General features: G+C 34.2%; 2 protein-coding genes across 3 annotated transcripts in view; both read left to right on the forward strand.

Moving 5' to 3' along the window:
- The window catches only part of LOC137651923 (uncharacterized), a 338,520-nt gene that overhangs the window by 64,488 nt on the left and 251,269 nt on the right, over positions 1-22,763 (forward strand). Inside the window, exon 1 of one of the 2 annotated variants that reach the window (XM_068385132.1) lies at positions 9,046-9,148. The exons of the other annotated variant lie outside the window; for it this stretch is intronic. The gene's annotated coding sequence lies outside the window, so the exon portion shown is untranslated. Of the gene's footprint in view, positions 1-9,045; positions 9,149-22,763 lie in introns of those variants that run through there. 2 annotated transcript variants of the gene reach the window in all.
- The window catches only part of LOC137651488 (uncharacterized), a 24,367-nt gene continuing 19,713 nt past the window's right edge, over positions 18,110-22,763 (forward strand). Inside the window, exon 1 of the mRNA XM_068384712.1 lies at positions 18,110-18,715. Within this exon, the coding sequence (XP_068240813.1) occupies positions 18,110-18,715 (606 nt within the window). The remainder of the gene's footprint in view (positions 18,716-22,763) is intronic.

A 22,763-nucleotide genomic window follows, 5' to 3' on the forward strand; every position in this document is an offset into this window, starting at 1 on the left:
ATCTTGCTTAGTCACTTATGACGAAGACATTAAAAGTTGCTGTATCACAAAATCTGAATCCTCTTTTTTTAATCTTTTAAATGTCTTAGATTAGGTCGAATAATCTCTTGACATGCTGTTTTATTTATTATTATCATTATTATTATTATTATTATTATTATTATTATTATTATTATTATTATTATTATTATTAATGATATTAGAAATAATTAAATAACTATAATTATAATTGATTAATAAAAATTATAATTAATATATCATCAACAACTACAGCAACAACAATAATAATAATAATAATGAAAGACTTTCTATTGTACTAACCCCTTGCATTTTAACTGAACTTTAGGTAGTAGGTTGGCCTGGGCACCAGCCACCCGTTGAGATACTACCGCTAGAGAGTTATGGGGTCTTTTGACTGGCCAGACAGTAGTACATTTGATCCTTCTCTTCGATTTACGGTTCATTTTCCTTTTACCTACACACACACACACACACCGAATAGTCTGGCATATTCTTTACATATTCTCCTCTGCCTCATATACCTGACAACACTGAGATTACCAAACAATTCTTCTTACTGCTCTGTAATTGTTGAGTGGCCACTTTCCTCTTTGTAAGGGTAGATGAGTCTCTTTAGCTATAGTAAGCAGCTCTTCTAGGAGAAAGACACTCCAAAATCAAACCATTGTTCTCTAATCTTGGGTAGTGCCATAGCCTCTGTACCATGGTCTTCCACTGTCTTGGGTTAGAGTTCCCTTGCTTGAGGGTGCACTCGGGCACATTATTCTATCTTAATTCTCTTCCTCTTGTTTTGTTAAGGTTTTTATAGTTTATATAGGAGATATTTATTTTAATGTTGTTGCTCTTCTTAAAATATTTTATTTTTCTTCGTTTCCTTTCCTCACTGAGCTATTTTCCCTGTTGGAGCCCCTAGGCTTATAGTATCCTGCTTTTCCAACTAGGGTTGTAGCTTAGCAAATAATAATAATTAGAAAAAAAACACTAGATTTTTCATATCTTTTACATTAAGCTAGTGAAAGTGATACGTACATCGGCCTACACTTTTATGTAACAAATTTTGGTTCGAAAAAAAGCTTCATACTGCAGTATATTTAAGCAAGATTTCTTTCGATTGATGTTTTGCATGAATAATTAAATTGCTTTGGGGTTTATATAAAATAAATACCAGTAGCTTAAGATAATAGAAATTATTCTTATTAGACCTATTAAATCTGGAATCAATGATGTAATAATATGATTTTTATCAGATATATAACAAAGAAATAGTAGTATCATAACAATAGATAATAAATCTGGGATTGATATAGGGTTTATAATAAACCCATATCTGGAAATAACGATCTTTTTTATTTGTTTATTTTTCCCATTTCTTTTTCTTTTTCTTTTGGTAGTGAAAAGAATTACGCCGAAGATGACAGCAACAGTAATTGATTTTTATTTATCCGTTGAAGGTGCTCATTCAAGGCCTAAAATGTTGAGTTATGGCGGACGCCTGTCTTGCCGTCGGCGCCAATATTGTGAAGCTCGACTCAGTTAATTGCATAGGCCTAATCTAGGTTCTGAGTGCCAGACCGGGCGAGCAGCAAGGAAGAGAGTTTAGGTCTTGCGAGAAGTGTTTGCATAAAATCAGCTGTTCGGGTTGATTAACTAGATTACAGTAGCATGTAATTACTGCTACAGGCTATGTTGCAGGCTGTGTTACAGGCTCTGTGTGTGTGTGTGTGTCTAACTTCAGTGCGAGTGGCTAAGGCATTCTGCATATAATTTCTATCCTTCCGTAATCCAAAAAGCTGACATTTCTTTACAATCGTTTTCACATTACATATCGCAGGAGCAAATAGAGGAGCCCTCAGTAGAGCGCAGACCTCCGCCGTGGCAGCTTATTTTTCGACCTTTTCTCGACCTTGACCTTTGACCTTAACATGTATTAATTGGCGTGGATTTTGATACACAAATATGAATCAAGTGTGAAGTCTCTGTGACAACGTTGGCCTGACTTATGGCTAATTACGTGAATTGGACATTTTGCTTGACCGTGACCTTTGACCTTGACTTTCCAAAATTTAATCATTCCCAGCATTTTATATAACAATTAATCTCTGCAAGTTTCATTACTCTGCGATTAAAATTGTGGTTAGGAACCTGTTCACAAACACACACACACGAACAGGGGATAAAACATAATCTCCGTCCAACTTCGTTGGCGGAGGTAATAACTCGGTCTGAATATTTGTAAGGGATTCATTTAAACAGCAATCAACTTGACCAGGATATTTTCTTGAAACTTTAATGGTTTAGATTATTCAAGACATCCGTAAAATTGGTCAAGATTAAATGCGCGTTCCGCCACCCTCCCCCCCCAAAAAAAAAAAATCCCCGAGAAATGTTTCTTATTCAGAGTTAAGCTGTAATAACCTTTCATGATTACATGGCTGCTGTCGTCATTTAAATTTATAAAATTAAATTACTTCGCAAGTCATATTGTAGGGAGTCACCTGCTAGGGTAAAATATGGTTACATTCATCGGTATAATTGTCTTTCAACGAAGGTGATAAACTGTGGTCACCGAGATTTTCTTTGTGGCCTATTGCATCTTTAGGTTTCTTTTAATTACTACTAACGTTCGTCAAAATCAATTCATGTTTGTTATTTTTCATTCTATTAATTCGCCTATGGGTTGTGGTGGCTTATTGGAAACGTCCCTATCAGGATTAATCCTGGTCCCAGCCTGGTGATCGCCAGATTTAGGTTCGAGTCCCGCTCAAGCTCGATAGTTCATTTGGTCGCTGCAACCTCACCATCCTTGTGAGCTAAGGAGGGGGTTAGTTGGAGGAGTCTATAGGTCTACTTGCCGAGTCATCAGCGGCCATTGCCAGGCCCTCCGTGATCCTAGCTTGGGTGAAAAGGGGGCTTGGATGCTGATCATATGTATATATGATCAGTCTCTAGGGCCTTGTCATGCTTGCTTGGGCAATGTCACTGTTCCTTACCTCTGCCATTCATGAGTGGGCCTTTAAAAGTTTTAAAACCTTCCTTTCCTTCCCGCTTCTTTCTCTTATCTTGCTAACTTCTCTTAACCTCCAGTTACACCTGTTCCAATTGGCCTTCCCTGCCCAAGCCCTGATCCGTATATAGGTCCACATTCTCCAATCCAATCTAATCCATTGATTCTCTAATGATCAAACTTCTGATCGTTAATGTTATGAAACTGACCTTCGTTCAGATGCGGGGGCCCGGAGCTAAGTTTGTAAAGAGAGACCCTCTTCCCCTTACCCTGGTAATTTTAGATGTACTGTATACTTCCGTTTATTTTCTGACCCTGCTTTAGAGGCCCATTCTCTTGGGGTCCCAGGGGCATTTTACTAAATTTATTATTATTATTATTATTATTATTATTATTATTATTATTATTATTAGCTAAGCTATAACCCTATTTGCATAAGCAGGATGTTATAAGTTCAAGGATTCCAACAGGGAAAAATAGCCCAGTGAGGAGAGGAAACAAGGAAATAAACAAACTACACGAGAAGTTATGAACAATTGAAATAAAATATGTCAAGAACAGTAACAACATTGAAATAAATCTTTCATATATAAATTATAAAAAGAAACATGTGTTAGCTTGGTCAACATAAAAATATTTACTACGCCACTGCTTGCTCCGGTATAGACCAGAGGAACGGAAGCCAGTCAAGAAGCGTTTTTTTTTTTTTCTCGCCAGTTTGAACTGGGTAGTACCACTGCCGTCTCAATACACAGTGGTAGTACACGAATCTCGGTCATCTGTCTCGACATTCGAGCTGGTTACATCAGCAAGGTTTGCGTAACTCCCATTCTAAAGCTAAATTATGGTTCATTACTTGTTATATCGTTTATTTATTTGCTTATTTCCTTTCCTCACTGGGATATTTTTCCCTTGTTGGAGCTCTTTGGGCTTATAGCATCTTTCTTCTCTTAAGCAGGGTTGTAGCTTAGCTAATAATAATAATAATAATAATAATAATAATAATAATAATAATCTCTTTTGATATGAATTAACACATCAGATATCAATCCCAAGAGAGAGAGAGAGAGAGAGAGAGAGAGAGAGAGAGAGAGAGAGAGAGAGAGAGAGAGAGAGAGAGATTGTTATTCTTGCCAAATGATATCTCACTCTGAAGTCCGAACATGCTCTTATCTCTAATTCCTTAGCCTACTGTCATCTACTTAATAGTGCCATACCTACATAGTTGCACCGATTAATGTCGTCCTAAGCACAAAAATGACATTTTAGTCCTATTTATAACACTACTCTTATGTAAGTATCTCTGGTCAATGGGTATACAAGACAATCTATTTTAGTGTTCATAGTTTCATAGCTTTCTTATTTTGGTTGATATCGCCGTTAATGTGTGAATCCATAATCTTAGATTTCACATACACACACACACACACACACACACACACACACACACACACACTATATATATATATATATATATATATATATATATATATATATATATATATATAGTATACCTTGAATAGGTATACCTGAACAATGTAAAATGGTCTGTTTAACCCAATGATCAGAAAATCTGTACTGCTCAGGCCTACCCATACTAGGTTGGTTAGCTGTGAGTGACCAGACCTAAATCTCCGATTATCACCAATCTGCGCTTACCAGTGTGGTAATGAAAACTGCCAAAACCCCCCAAAAAGACATGTCTGAAGTCTCTTTGTTGCAGTTGACTAGACACTGCTACATTTGTTGTTGTAAATGAGATTACAGTTACACACATGCAATGGTTTTATGTTGAGGGATCTAACGACAGGACATTTTACTTGAAATTTTACTTTGCAATTGGGTCTACAACCAGCCAATATACGTAGACCGCGTATAAGTTATTTCCCCGTGAATAACTGTATTTTAGAACTAGTGGCAACTGGTCGCTATATCGAATAGGTTAAAAATAATACTTGCAAGTCATCCCCTTTGATTGTAACTGGAAAAAAGGACTAGTCACCTGTATAACAAAGAGAGAGAGAGAGAGAGAGAGGAGAGAGAGAGAGAGAGAGAGAGAGAGATTTCTATAGTTCAGCGTATCATCTGTTTACGAGAAATATACGTACTGTATTATTCTCCTAGACCAATCCTTCTGTTTTTTTTTTCTTATAAGTTTTTATAGTTTATAAGATGAAAGATTTATTTTAATGTTTCTGTTCTTAGAATTTTCTGATTTAATTGTTCATTACTTCTCTAGTAGTTTATTTCCTTTCCTCACTGGGTTATAACAACAACAACAATAATAATAATAATAATAATAATAATAATAATAATAATAGATAGCTTGGTTTGAAAGTCCAATTATAACATGGAATAATAGTGCATAATCATGTCGCCAAGAAATCATTCCACAATATGGTGTAGGGCTTTCAAACTACCCGCTCCAAATTTTACTCCCTCCCCGTTTCAAACTACCCCTCCAAATCTTAACCCCCAATTTCATATTACCCCTCCCAATCTTAACGCAGTTTTCAAACTACCCCCTCTATATTTTACCCCCCCCCCCGTTTCAAACTACCCCCTCCAAATCTTAACCCCCAATTTCATATTACCCCTCCCAATCTTAACGCCGCTTTCAAACTACTCCCTCCAAATCTTAACCCCCCCCCCGGTTTCATACTACCCCTCCAAATCTTAACCCCCAATTTCATATTACCCCTCCCAATCTTAACGCCGCTTTCAAACTACTCCCTCCAAATCTTAACCCCCCCCCCGTTTCATACTACCCCTCCAAATCTTAACCCCCAATTTCATATTACCCCTCCCTTGGATCTTAACGCCGCTTTCAAACTACCCCCTCCAAATCTTACCCCCCCCTGGTTTCAAACTACCCCCCCCCCAAATCTTAACCCCCAATTCCATATTATCCCTCCCAATCTTAACGTTGCTTTCAAACTACCCCCTCCAAATCTTAACCCCCAATTTCATATTACCCCTCCCAATCTTAACGCAGTTTTCAAACTACCCCCTCCATATTTTAACCCCCCCCGTTTCAAATTACCCCCTCCAAATCTTAACCCCCAATTTCATATTCCCCCCCCCTATCTTAACGCAGTTTTCAAACTACCCCTCCATATTTTAACCCCCCCCCCATTTCAAACTACCCCCTCCAAATCTTAACCCCCAATTTCATATTACCCCTCCCAATCTTAACGCCGCTTTCAAACTACTCCCTCCAAATCTTAACCCCCCCCCAGTTTCTTACTACCCCTCCAAATCTTAACCCCCAATTTCATATTACCCCTCCCAATCTTAACGCCGCTTTCAAACTACCCCCTCCAAATCTTACCCCCCCCCGGTTTCAAACTAACCCCCCAAATCTTAACCGCCAATTCCATATTATCCCTCCCAATCTTAATGCCGCTTTCAAACTACCCCCTCCAAATCTTACCCCCCCCCGGTTTCAAACTAACCCCCCAAATCTTAACCGCCAATTCCATATTATCCCTCCCAATCTTAACGTTGCTTTCAAACTACCCCCTCCAAATCTTAACCCCCAATTTCATATTACCCCTCCCAATTTTAACGCTGCTTTCAAACTACCCCCTCCAAATCTTAACCCCTAATTTCATATTACCCCTCCCAATCTTAACGCCGCTTTCAAACTACTCCCTCCAAATTTTAACCCCCCCCCCCCGGTTTCATACTACCCCTCCAAATCTTAACCCCCAATTTCATATTACCCCTCCCAATCTTAACGTCGCTTTCAAACTACCCCCTCCAAATCTTACCCCCCCCCCCCGGTTTCTAACTACCCCCCCAAATCTTAACCCCCAATTCCATATTATCCCTCCCAATCTTAACGCCGCTTTCAAACTACCCCCTCAGAATCTTAATCCCACTTTCACACTACCCCCTTCCAAATCTTACCCCCTCGTTTCAAACTACCCTCAAATCTTAACCCCCCGGGTTTCAAACTATCCCTTCCAAATCTTACCCACTGGTTTCAAACTACCCCCCCAAAAAATGTTAACCCCCGGTTTCAAACTACGCCCTCCAAATCTTAATCCCTGGTTTCAAACTACCTTCTCCTAATCTTAGCCCCCAGTTTCAAACTACCCCTCCAAATCTTAACCCCCGGGTTTCAAACTATCCCTTCCAAATCTTACCCACCGGTTTCAAACTACCACTTCAAATGTTAACCCCCAGTTTCAAACTACCCCCTCCAAATCTTAATCCCTGGTTTCAAACTACCTTCTCCAAATCTTAATCCCTGGTTTCAAACTACCCCTCCAAATCTTATTTCCCCGCCGGTTTCAAACTGCCCCTTCAAATCCTCCCCCCGGTAGTTTGAAACTATCCCCTCCAAATCTTACCCCCGGTAGTCTGAAACCGGTTTCAGGCTACGGGGGTTAACTTGAAACTGATTTCAAGCTACCTCCTCCCCGATAATCTGAAACCGGTTCAAGTTACCGGGGGTTAGCTTGAAACTTGGGTTAGCTTGAAACTGGAGTTAGGTTGAAACTGTTGTTAGCTTGAAACTTTTACACTGGGATAAAAACGTAATTAACTTTTGATTAACAATATTTTGCTGTTGTAAAAAAAATGATCCATCTAGTCTAGGTACACTTAGATATTCTGGCAAAATACCAAGTATTTACTATTATTTGCAGAATTTTGCCCATGACTAAATAGAGAAGTCTAACAGTCTGGAGTATCATACGATATTTTATCCTCTTTTCTGTTTTCATTAAGTTGTTAGTAATTAAGATAATAAGAAATAAAATAATTCTCGCAAAAAAAAAAAATATAATAATAATTTCGGAAAATTTGAATCTAAATTTCTTCATGATGAGAGTTCCATTTCCCAAACCCAGTGCAAAAAAAAAAAAAAAAAAAAAAAAAAAAGCCAATAGCTGCCACCTTAGGGTAACTTGCTTTAATAGTTGATGCAGCCATATGTCTGTCAATCAAGCAAACTTGAAACTATTCCAAACTCATCTCATTGCTTCATCTACATCCTTTTGTCATTTCTCTCCTGCAGATGTAAGATTCTTTTCAAAGCCGGACGCAGTTTGCATTTATTTCGCTATTGAAGTCGCACTCGTCAATTTCAAATTCATCGTCATTTTTTTTTCTTTTTTTTTTTTTTAATTTCCTTTCATTTATTTCTTCGGAAGTCATTGCCATTACCTCATCGCGGTCCTCAGTATTATCATCATTACCCTTAGTTACTTGGTCTTTGGAAGTCATTGACATTATTGTCAAGATCTTCATTATCATCATTACTCAGCGTGTTGTTGTCATCAACAACAGCATCCTGTGCTTACGTAATTATTTTGTTATTGTCTGGCGTGCGTAAAACTAGTTCATGTCCTGTGGCCGTGTTCGTATTGTCATATTTTTGTTTTGAAATTTCTTTACATACTGTATATATATATATATATATGTATATATGTATATGTATTTATATATATATATATATATATATACATACATATATAGTATATATGTATATATATAATGTATATATATATATATATATGTGTGTGTGTGTGTGTATATGTATTTATATATATATATATATACAGTATATATGTATATATATATATATATATATACACATACTGTACATACCTACATACTTTATATATAATTTACAGTATATATATATATATATATATATGTGTGTGTGTGTGTGTGTATATATACTGTAAATACCTACGCATTTTATATATATATATATATATATATACATATATTATAATGTACTGCAAATACCTACATACATTATATATATATATATATATATAATGTGTGTGTACATACACTATATATATATGCGTGTGTATATGTTTGTATGTCTGTATACATAATTACATTATATGTGTGAGTGAGAGAAAGTACATGTCTATTTATACATTGACACCAGCATACTAACGTGAAAGACACACACACACTTACACACACATTCCCAGCCGCCAGTATATACCTTAATGTTCAATAACAAACTAGCCAGGAGTCTTCAACGACAGCTGCTATCTGTCTCAGCTTCGTCCATCTAACGCTGTTATAAAAATGGACCTGCTGACCCTCAGGGTATTAAAAAGAAGAGGAAGAAGCAGACTGCGCTAATAGATCGTGAGTCACAAGTGCCATGCCCGTCATGTCAATCAAAGTTAATGGAAGGTTTATTTTTGTTTTGGTGTTATCGCATACCTTGGCTACATTCTCTTGCTCTTTACTCTTTTTTTTTTTAAATGGGAATGATAACAACAACAACAACAGCAACAACAACAACAATAATAATAATAATAATGATAATAATAATAATGCTTTCACTGAAGTTTATGTATGCCTTTGGCCATTATTATCATTATATTGTTATTATTATTATTATTATTATTGTTGTTGTTGTTATTGACATATTATTATTATTATTATTATTATTATTATTATTATTATTATTATTATTATTATTATTATTATTATTATTATTATTATTATAATTATTATTGAATAAGAAGTAGTGATTTAAAATCTCAATATAGAATCGACTGGTGAAATCTAACTGAAGCCCTTTGCGTCAATAGGCGTAGAGATGATGATGATGATGATGATGAAGAAGAAGAAGCTACAACCTTAGTTGGAAAAGCAGGATGCTATAAGTCCAAAGGCTTCAACAAGGAAAATAGCCCAGTGAGAAAAGTAAATAAGGAAATAACTAAATAATTAGTATACACCTTCTTATCTGCTGTTTATTGCTTATGATAACATTTTTTTTTATTAAAAATCAATATCAATATAAAATCAAAATATATAGTTTAAAAATTCTTTTATTGCATACTTAAAATTATTGCTTGTTTACCTACATCAAATATGCTTTTTTATTTATTTGGTTATCTTTTTCATTTGGATATAATATTCTGCGGAAGCTTGCTTGGCGTTTCAATGTTTTACCTTTTTTTTTATATCAACTTGAACGCTTTTTAAAGAATACAGTTAATTTACAACTCTCAATTTTTTAAAAATTTGTATCAATAATTTCAATTCGGGAGGGTGAAAAGGGGAGGGGAGGAGGGACGATAGCCTGGCAGGGCAAAATATTTTAAAATTATTTGATATTAATTGTCTAATACTTCTCTTGTAATTTATGTCCTCATTTGTTTCCTCCCAGGGCTATTTTGTTTCCATTGAAGCCCTAGGAGCTGATAATAATAATAATAATAATAATAATAATAATAATAATAATAATAATAATAATAAAGATTATAATAATAATAATAATAATAATGATAATAATAATAATAACAATAATAATAATAATAATAATTATGATGATGATGATAATCATAATAATAATAATATGATAATGATAATATCAATAACAATAACAATAAAAATAACTAACAATAGCAATAACAATAAAAATAACTAACAATAGCAATAACAATAAAAATAACTAACAATAGCAATAACAATAATAATTTTGCTTACATTATGACGATCAATTGCATGGAAATGTCGCAAGTCTCCTCTGACAAAATCAACGCCAGCAACCAATCTTGCACGTGACCGACCACTGTGCAGGCAGCCTCTGTCCACTTCAGACGCTGCGCCTGACACTTTACGTGTCAAATTGAACTTTGTTCTTCGTCCCTCAGCAAATATTTCCCGATTGTTTACACGGACTTTGCTCGGATTCCTGACCTCATCAGGGCATCTTGTAAAATGGAGAACATCGATATATTTTTTTTAGCTGATAGGGAAGATAGAGAAATGAGAATTAGGGCGGTTTGATATTTTTTTTTTTTTTTTGCTGATAGAGAAGTGCAGTTGGATAGTTAGTCATGGTAAGGAATAGTTCAGAAAGTGTTGGTAACAATAAGATATATATATATATATATATATGTACGTGTGTGTATATATATAAATGTATAATATATATGTATATATAATGTATATATGTGTATATATATATATGTATATATATATATATATATATGTATATATATATATATATATATATGTATATATATATATATATATATAAATTCATGTATGTATATATATGTGTATATATATATATATATATATATATATATATATATACATATCTGTATATATATTCATATATAATATATACAGTATATATAATATATACATATATATATATATATATATATATGTAGGCCTATATATATACTGTATATATATACATACTGTATATATATAGATATATACTGTACACACACACACACACACATATATATATATATATATATGTATATATGTATATGTATACACACACACACACACATATATATATATATATATATACACATACATATATATATAAATATATATATAGAACTTACTGACTGGCATTTTGCTTGCTAGCATTCTGTTACCGTATGATAATTTGCAATACATATTTTTATAATAGATAATTGATAGTAGTTATCTTGATTGCATGGTACTGTGAATGTTTCTTTCCCTCTACTACCAAGCTTTGGAATTCTCCCCTGCTTCTATTTCCCCACTCAGGCACCCTATTCTATCTGTTTCCTTATTTCCTTTCTTCACTGTTCTATTTTCCATGTTGGAGTCCATGGCGTTATAGCATCTTGCTTTTCCAACTAGGGGTGTAGCCTAGCAAGTAATAATAATAATAATAATAATAATAATGATAATAATAATAATGATAATAATAATAATAATAATAATAATAATAATTGATTATAACTTTTACTCCCTCCATATATTGAAACTGGGAAAATATGGAGGGAGTGAAAGTTATAATGAATTATTATTATTATTATTATTATTATTATTATTATTATTATTATTATTATTATTATTATTATTATTATTATTATTATTTAGAGACTGTGAGGATACAAAGAACTTATTATTATTTAAGCTACAGCCCTAGTTGGTAAAGCAGGGTGCTATAAGTCCAATGGCTCCAGCAGGGAAAAATAGCCTAGTGAGGAGAGGAAATAAAGTAATAGATAAACTACAAGAAAACTAATGAACAAATAAAATATATTTTAAGAACAGTAACCACATTTTAAAACAAATCTTTTTAAATCTTCCATATATAAAATAAACTGTAAAAACTAAAAAAACAAGAGGAATGTGAGATCCTGAAATTCCTTATCAGAAGATGATAGATACTTAGCCACGGGATAAAAAAATAGATATAAAAGACACACTTAACATATAATGTCAGTTCAGTTGGAGTTGCCAGATTAGATAAGAGAATGTCACTGTTGGCGCACCTTAGGCAAATTATTATTATTATTATTATTATTATTATTATTATTATTATTATTATTATTATTATTATTATTATTAGAAGATATAAACAAACCACCCGTGGAGATACTTGTGCGGAGGCGCCAGTTAGGTGATAATTGAGAGACGAGGTGAAAGCTGCTAAAATTTAATAAACAGACATCGAGCTCAAATACTAATCAGGTTTATACATGATGGTTTATTAACAGTGCAGGGAAGAGCGAATGATAAGATAACAAGCAAAACCGTTACAGTGTAAGAGCGTGCATGAAACTACCCCAAAGTAGTTAATTGGGTCCTTTGATATTGGATTCCTTTCTCAGGTTACGGCTCATTTTTTCCATTGCTTACATATCCTACGAATAGTCTGGCCTATTCTTTACACATTAGTGTACTCGATACGTCAGAAATGACGGTGGTCAAATATTTAAATAGATATGCACATACACGAACACACGCACAGATTCCACATTTCTCATCTCCTCCCCTTTTCTTAACTACAAGGCAGTTTCGACAATTTGTGGGAAATTGTGGTTTCGGAGTGTACCCCTCGGGGTATCCCCTCTCACCAGGGTATGATTACTACCTCTCCTACCCAAAAGACTGGGAGAGACCGAGTAGTCATAAGTTTGGTCATTCTGCTCAGTGCGAAAGGAAAGAAATATATACAGTATATATATATATATATATATATATATATTGCCACAAGAATCACGTGACTTGGTATAAGCAAAAGCCAGTAGGAAATGATAAAAAGCTTTAGTACCAAGCGCTTTCGTTCATTTTTGATACACTTCTTCAGGGTACAATAATAAAAAAGAAAAAAGTTTATTAAAATACATGAAAACGCTTGGTACTAGAGCTTTTTATTATTTCCTACTGGCTTTTGCATATATATATATATATATATATATATATATATATATATATATATATATATATATATATATATATATATGTGTGTTTGTGTGTGTATGTGTGTGTATATATGTATATATACATATATCCACACACACATATATATATATATATATATAGCCAGACACTTGCTCTTCATCATATAGGGGATATTCTCCTCTTTCCTCATACACCTGACAACACTTATAACCGAAATATTCTTCTTCAATCAAGGAGTTAACTACTGCACTATAATTATCGAATGGCTACTTTCAACTTGATAAGGATAGAAGAGACTCTCTAGCTATGGTAAGCAGCTCTTTTAGGAGAACACCACTCCAAAATCAAACCATTGTTCTCTAATCTTGGGCAGTACCACAGACTCTGTACCAATGTTTTTCCGCCGACTTCTCTTTGCTTGAGGGTACACTCACTCACTTTTCTATCTGTTTCCTTATTTCCTTTCCTCAAGGAAATAATTTTCCTTATTGAAATCGTTAGGCTTATAGCATCCTGCTTTTCCAGCTATGGTTTTAGCTAAACTAGTAATAAAGTAATAGTAATAAAGTAATAGTAATAATGATGACAAAAGTCTTAAAAGACCACGAACTTTTGAAACAAGTTTCTAAGGCTTAGGATACGCATTAGTATAAAGGAAAAACAATGACTGAAAATAAGTGGAACTATAAAAATAGGTAAAGTTGAGTTGACAAATATATCACCATATATAAATATTAAAAACTAAATTAGATAGAGAATCTCAGGCAATGGTGCATGGGGCTAACAATCTGTTGAAGAAATGAGAGAGAGAGAGAGAGAGAGAGAGAGAGAGAGAGAGAGAGAGAGAGAGAGAGAGAGAGAGAGAGAGAGGGAGGGAGAGAGAGAGAGAGATGTGTGTGTACAGATGTTTTCATTCACAAAGAAAATATTATCATCATCATCATTAATATTATGTTTATGATGATTATGATTATAATTTATGATTATAATTTGATTTATGATTTATTATTATTATTATTATTATTATTATTATTATTATTATTATTATTATTATTATTATTATTATTATTAGTACTTGCTAAGATACAACCCAATTTATTGTATTATGTTAACTTTTAAGAGCACAGTAAGAAAAATGTACCATTATATGAATAAAATTGATTAGACCACTATTTGCATTGCTCTTACTAATACTTAGCTTTCCAAACTATTCCCTACCATTGTTAGCTAGCTAACTGCCCTCATTCTTCTTTCACCCATCTTTCCTATCAGTTGAAATAATAATAAAATCATTTAAAAAAAAAAAATCCTTATCTAAAAAAAGTAATCTGCAGAAAAAAACTAAAAAAAATATCTCAGAAAAAAAAAGTCTCCAAAAAATTATCTCAGAAAAAAAATTATCTCGAAAAATTATCTAAAGAAAAAAAAAAAGATATCTAGAAAAAAAACCATCTCCCCTGACGTAAAAAATCGTCCTTGCTCTACATCCATTGGAATTCCTCTCAAAATCCGATTAATGCATTTAAATAAAAAATTAAATCCACATACTGCTTATATTAGTAGTCAAAATATTTATCGAAATAAAATTTCCATTTAGATTTCTGGGTATTATTATTATTATTATTATTATTATTATTATTATTATTATTATTATTATTATTATTATTATTATTATTATTTTTGTTATTTTTGTTATTATGATTATTATTATTATTATTATTATTATTATTATTATTATTATAAGGTAAGCTACAACCCTAGTTGTAAAAGCATGATGCTATAAGCCAAGGGCTCCAACACGGAAAAATAGCTCATGAGGAAAGGAAATAAATAAACTACAAGAGAAACAATGAACAATTGAAATAAAATATTTTAAAATCAGTAACAACAATAAACAGATCTTTCATATGTAAACTATGAAAAGAGACTTACGTCAGCCTGATAAGCATAGAAACATATGCTGTAAATTTGAACCTTTGAAGTACTAAGATATGAAGAAATCTTACCGAAGTTGAACCGCCGTATTGATAAATTCGATTATTATCTTTCTGTACTTGACTGACTATCAGTGAGACACTTACGACCACGTAAATGGCTTAGTAAGACACTTGGCTTCTATTTAGAAAGTTTCAGTGACTTAGTAAGACACTACATTTCTATTTAGAAAGTTCCAGTGGCTTAGTAAGATACTCTACTACGATTTAGAAAGCTCCAGTGGCTTAGTAAGACATTTCACTACTATTTAGAAGGTTCCAGTGGCTTAGTAAGACACTTCACCTCTATTTAGAAAGTTCTTTTGGCTTATCAAGACAGTTCTCCTCTATTTCTATTTACAAAGTTCTAGTGGCTTAGTAAGACACCTCATTTCCATTTAGAAAGTTCCTGTGGCTTAGTAAGACACTTCCCTTCTATTTAGAAAGTTCCAGTTGCTTAGTAAGACTTCAATTCTATTTAGAAAGTTCCAGTGGCTTAGTAAAAACTTCAATTCTATTTAGAAAGTTCCAGTGGCTTAGTAAAACACTTCACTTCTATTTAGAAAGTTACAGTGGCTTAGTAAGACGCTTCAATTCTATTTAGAAATTCCATTGGCTTAGTAAGACACGTTAATTCTATTTAGATAGTTCCCGTGGCTTAGTAATACACTTCACCTCTATTTAGAAAGTTCTTTTGGCTTAGTAAGACAGTTCACCTCTATTTAGAAAGTTCTCTTGGCTTAGTAAGACACTTCACTTCTATTTAGAAAGTTCCAATGGCTTATTTAGACACTTCACCTCAATGTAGAAAGTTCTATTGTCTTAGTAAGACACTTCACTTCTATTTAGAAAGTTCCAGTGGCTTAGTAAGACACTTGGCCTCTATTTAGAAAGTTCCGTTGGCTTAGTAAAACACTTCACTTCTATTTAGAAAGTTCCATTGGCTTAGTAAGACGCTTGATCTCTATTTAGAAAGTTCCATTGGCTTTGTAAGACACTTCACTTCCATTTAGAAAGTTCCATTGGCTTAGTAAGACACTTCACTTCTATTTAGAAAGTTCCATTGGTTTAGTAAGACACTTCATTTCTATTTACCCTTAATTGTCTTATTTACTTCTGACTATAATATCCAAAAGACTTTTAAGAAGGAAGGATAAGTTATATCTGGTAGGAATAATTTCTGCTAATTATCACATTTTTCTGATTATTATTTCCTAAATACATCTGAGAAAGGAACATAAGCTAAATCTGAAAGTAAATGTTTCTTCTTGATTGCTAGTCGTTGCATACTCTATAAGATTATGATTATAGCAGTGTACCAATTAAAAATTTTTATGGTGAAGTTTCTCCTTTGGAACTTACTTTTGTTAGGCCTAAGGCCATCTTGAGTACCAAAATCTATTCTTTATTTTAATTGAGGCGCACTGAACATTTTCATGACATTGTTCAAAACCGGCACCACTACATCTTTTTCACATTCAACATTAAGGTATCAATAAAGCTTGATAAACGCTGGAAAACACACACATACGCATGCATATATATATATATATATATATATATATATATATATATATATATATATATATATATATATATATACGCATCACATTTATACATTTTAAACGTAGGGATATCACATTCACATTAGCATTTAAAAATACATAATTTAGTTTAAAATTGATTGTCTTCAGAATGTTTTTGTTTCTGTTTCCATGTGACTCACGCGATAAATGTACGACACTTTAGGCATAACAGTACGATACCTCGAAAGGGGAATGAGAAAGATTCTTTCAACTAAAGTGGCAAACCTTTAAGAGAACACTGTCTAATCAAGATGTTTAAAGATTATGAAAAAATGTTAAAGTTTAAAGGTGTCTGATTTCAGTTCCAGTTTCATCAGAATAGGGGATCACCAGAACGTCAACCGGGCAAGCCCAACCCCTCTACTGCGTCGCCCAACCACAGCAGTGGCCTCCCCAGTAACCAACTTAAACTAACGGTCCCGGGCCGGGATCGATCTGCTGCTAGGCGAATGCTAAGCAAACGCGTTATTATTATGATTATTATTATTATTATTATTATTATTATTATTATTATTATAAGCTAGGCTACAACCCCAGTTGTAAAAGCATGAGGCTATAAGCCAAGGGCTCCAACACGGAAAAATACCCCAATGAGGAAAGGAAATAAATAAACTACAAGAGAAACAATGAACAATTGAAATAAAATATTTTAAAATCAGTAACAACAATAAACAGATCTTTTTAATCATGGAAACTTATTTATCAAGTTATGGATCTTTTTTGGGATTACTTATTATATATGTTTACCGTATTGAAAAATAATAAACATCAAAAGTTATGTGGAGATAGAGACAGCTTCTCAAGAACTCGTGATGATAACCTTATCTTTCGCCCGAGCTTTATCCTGACATGACTGGGCTAATATTGTCTTGAAACACAATCTGTAAATATTTTGGTATATATCTTATGGAAAATTCATTTAATTTGGTTTATATGTTAACTTAATAATCTATTCTTTTTTGGGGGGTGGGGGGTGACGCGGATTAAGTTCGAAATAAAACTTATTTTTTTTGTGACGAAGTGAAATTAAGTTTTTTTTTTAATGTGTCACTATTGTCATTGCTCTCTTTCTCCTGACAATTGTTATGGTCTGAGTGTTACCGATAAGTATAACAGTGATACAAAACTTCTTAACAATGATAGACGAAGATTTTCTTGGCAAAAGTCAATACCAGCAAATTAGTCCATTTTTACTTATTCAAATCGTAACGGCCGATTTAAGATCAGTAATTTTGACTTTTGAACATTCTTGAAGGTAAATGTATCTGTTGATTTATTTTGTTATTTAAGAATGATATGAAGCATTGTCATTTCTTGTGGATGATTCATCGATCCATTTTCGCCCAATGCGTGATACTGTGAGGGTAAGACTGACTCAGACAACGGACTCGGAAGATAGTGAGTCACGTTTGCATCAGGAAAAAAGCTGCACAGACAAAGAAATCGTAGCAGAAACAGAAACGGAAAGAGCAGTAGGAGCAGCAGAAGAAAAAGAAACACCAGCAAAAACAGAAGCAGCAGAAGCAGAAGCAAAAACAGAAGGAGCAGCAATAGAAGCAGAAGCAGAAACAGCAATAGCATCAGCAAAAACGGAAACAGCAGAGGCAGAAACATCAGAAGCACCAACAGAAACGGAAACAGCAGAGGCAGAAACAGCAGCAACAACAACAGCAACAGCAATAACAGCAGAAGTAGCAGCAGAACCAGAAACAGCAGGAGTAACAACAGAAATAGAAACAGCAGTAGCAGTAGCAGAAATAAACAATAGCAGCAGAAACAGAAACAATAGCAGCAGCAGCAACAGCAGAAACACTAGTAGAAACATAATTGATAACAACAGCAGCAGCATAAGCAACAGTAACAACAGTAACAGCAATAGCAGCAGAAAAACAATGACAGTAGCAATAGAAACGACAACAAAAACATCAACAGCAGCAGAAGCAGGGGGCAGGGTAACAGCTCCCCTACTCCAACCGTTTCCGTTATTCATGCTTGAATTAACAAGTCAGTATCACACATAAAAAGTGTCATTATCAGCAAGCGTCATGATGACCCAGAAGAAAAAACCCAAGCAATGTTTGGAGCTTTGGCGCATGACACAGTGGTGTCCGTCCTGATGTTCATGACACGAATACATCACGTGGTTGTTGTACTGCGTAACAGGCAGAATTAATCGTTGCATTACTCTGTATCATGGTCTTCCACTGTCTTGGAGTAGAGTTCAATTGCTTGAGAGTACACTCGGGGCACTGTTCTATATATTTTCCTTCCTGTTGTTATTTTGAAGTATTTATATTTTTTGTATTAATGATTTATATTAATGTTGTTACTGTTCTTGGAATATTTTATCTTAATTGTTCATAGCGTCTCTTGTAGCTTATTTATTTCCTTATTTCCTCTCCTCGCTGGGCTACTTTCCCTGTTGGAGTCCTTGGGCTTTTAGCACCTTGTTTTTCCTATTAGGGTTGTAGCTTAGCAATAATAATAATAATAATAATAATAATAATAATAATAATAATAATAATAATAGAGGTATTTTTTCCTGACAATTATTGGGATCAATTTTGGGGATTTTTCTACATTCACGTTATAATACAACTTATACAAATATTTCTTCAAAGTTTGAAAATGTTTTTGATTGTTTGTTTGTTTCGTTTTATGAAAGACTTTTTTTAAAATTTATAATAGGTAGGTCAGCAAGATAGAAGAAAGGAGGGTAGAAGATTAAAAAGTAGGGACACTGCAAAGAACACATCATCCCCGCCCCCACCGGAGGCTTAGTTCAAATGGATTTTGCTTTCGACATTCTCAAGTGTCGGTATGCGGGTGCACTGTAGACATTAATTGAGGATCTTTGTAGCATTCCTTCGGCCGCTAGCTGCACTTGTTATTGCTTTCATTCTTTCATCTTCCTGTTTTTCATTAATTTAGAAGTCTTTTTTTAATTTGAAGAATTCATCAGACGAAATTGTATCAACATCATAACTTTTGTAAAAACATAAAAATATATGAAAAAGGTCAGAATTTACGGCTTTGTGTATGAAAATTTATTCATATTATGTTTTTTTTTTACCCTTAAAGCGCTTAAAATTAAAGTGAACTTTGTGGTTAGAGGGAATTTAATCAAGCACATGTTATAGCAAAGAAATAACTACCATCTAAGGTTAGATATATTTCTTGTTACATAATGAATAATTACGCATTTATTACATCCGCCAACGAAGTTGGAAGGAGGTTATATTTTGCCCCCCGTTTGTGTGTTTGTAATTTGTGTATATATCTGTTTGTGAACAGGTTCCTGGGCACAATTTTAATCATAGAGGAATGAAACTTGCAGGGATTAACTGTTATATAAAAAGCTGGAAATTATTAAATTTTGGAAGATTAAGGTCAAAGGTCAAGGTCACGGTCAAGCAAAATGTCCAATTCACGTAATCAGTCATGAGTTTGGACATCGTTGTCACAGAGATTTCAAACTTGTTTCATATTTGAGTGTAAGAAAATCTACGTCAGTTAATACATGTTAAGGTCAAAGGTCAAGTTCAAGGTCAAGCAAAACGTCGAAAAATAAGCTGCCGTTGTGGAGATATACACTCCTTGGATCATGGCCATTCATCCCATCAATCACAAACGCCAATCAGAAACGCACATGCAAACATACAAACAAATGAAAACACGAAGGTAATGATCAGGTAACAGAAAACGTTCTTGGATACATTTAAAAGAGCAAGGATATAATTACTCTTGGGATGTTATTTTTAGATATCATTCAAATTAAAGATAATATAACTTTACAAACTAAAAAAATAATTTAGGCAAATTATTTCTCTTTATTAATATTGCTTTCGCTTCCCTGTTATTTGGTATAGTAAAAATCAAGTATTAAAATTATAAGGAACAAGTATCAAAGCGATTAAAATTGTGGCCAGGGAGCTGTTCACAAACAAACACACAAACAAAAACACAAACAGGAGCAAAAACATAACCTTCCAACTTCGTTGTCAGAGGTAATGATTACGGTTTGATTTTACATGTTTTAACTTTAGTCATTCGACTTGTAATAGAGAGAATTAGCCCAGTTTCAGTTAAGGCTAAGCCTGGGATTAAACTTCTGATACATAGCCAAAAATCAATTTTCTAAATCTTCCCAATGCCCATTTTGTAACTAGATTTTAGTTTCAGCGTTGAAAATTTATATGAAGTTCTATAACGTGCTTTTACTATATATAAATTCCAATTAATTCCCATCGTTTTCAGTGTGAAAACTAGTCCGCAGTGTTATGAAATGTTCCATTTATTCAAGTTTTTTTTTTTTTTTCTTTTTTTTTTTTTTAACTAATCACTATATATAGTGTCAGTGCGAAAACTAGTTGAGTGCTGTGAATTCTAAGCTGTTAAAGATTTTCTAACTAACCCCCGTCAGTGTTTAACGCGAAAGCTAGTGTGAAAGTCTATGACATGTACTTTGGTTTTTTTTCTAGTTCACATGAAATTACTGCCACTTATAACATAAGAAATCATCCTTTGATTCAGTGCCAACACCAGATTCCCTTGGTTGACACTCCCACCACTTCCCATTCACTCCATTGCCAACAGTTCCCTGGCCATCTGCCTTCCCCTTCGAAGCCACGTGACATGACTTGAGGGTCTATCTGCCATTCATATTTACAGGAAAAACACCTTTATCATCTTCATATCATTGGCTTTAGAACCGTGCTTTCTTCCCGCGAATCAGGCTGATTTGCTAACTCTTTGAACGAGAAATTTCGTCTATCTAAAGAAACACATGTTACTTTGGCTTGGCATATTATTACCCCTAAAGACTTGAGGACAGGTCTCCTCGACACTCCAAGCGCTTAAGGCGAAATTATCACTGTTACGATACTGTACATAGACTTTAGTGGAGTGACGAAATGTTTATTTGCTCTTCATTTTACCTCCTCGGCTTCTTTGCCATCTCGGGATTACTAAGCAAGCCTGCGCTTGTGGGGGCCAGTTTCAGGTTCCGATTTATGCATCATGCGTAGAGCACTGTTGTCATTGTTTACGTTGATACTGAATTTCGAAACGTCCAAACATTCAAAGTCTGGATATATATATATATATATATATATATATATATATATATATATATATATATATATATATATATATATATATATATATACCCTGGTGATATAGGGTACCCCAAGAGGTACACTTTGAAACCACACTCTCCCACAAATTGCCGAACCAGCGGGTTGTAGTTAGGAAAGGGAGAGCGGGTGGCAAAGGTTGAATCTGTGTGCATGCGTGTATTTGTATATCAATCTAAATATTTAGACGACATTTTTCGCGGCTCGGGTAATCTAGTATAGAATGACGCCATTGGCCATCAAACTGCAAATCATTCTTACTCCAGAAAACATGTTTGACAGGATTAGAATGACAACAAACGAAATCAGGATGTGGTGATAGGTAATTCATGAGGAATGTTAGTCAAAAAGCTGAGAACGAAAAAATCTTGTCCCTTTAGTGATAAAGTCACGAGGAATATGCAATAGTACCTAAAAATAGGCAATCAAACACAGTCCTCTCCATATTTTCCATTTCTCAGTTTCAGTGTTTAAACGTTACTCGTGAAGGATATAGGCAAGGGACAATGAAAATGCCTTAGCAGGGCAATTCACTAGAGAATGATCTTATATAATGTATATATGATTATTGCCCAAGTCGCCATCTCCACCCATACTAGGACCAGGGAGTGCCAGACAATGGCTGCTGATGACTCAGCAGGTAGACATATAGAAACTGTACCAACCGGAGTGGTGATGGCGGTCCTGGGGGATGTCCTCTGGGTTCATAGGCACCCTCACAACCCTCCGCCTCTCACCGTTACTATGACGCCGTCGGGTATTATCAGGTGCCTATGAACCCCGAAGACATCCCCAAGACCGTCATCACCACTCCGGTTGGTACGTGCATGTACCAACCGGAGTGGTGATGACGGTCTTGGGGATG

This window comes from Palaemon carinicauda, chromosome 13, assembly GCF_036898095.1.
Source record: "Palaemon carinicauda isolate YSFRI2023 chromosome 13, ASM3689809v2, whole genome shotgun sequence".
Taxonomy (NCBI): domain Eukaryota; kingdom Metazoa; phylum Arthropoda; class Malacostraca; order Decapoda; family Palaemonidae; genus Palaemon; species Palaemon carinicauda.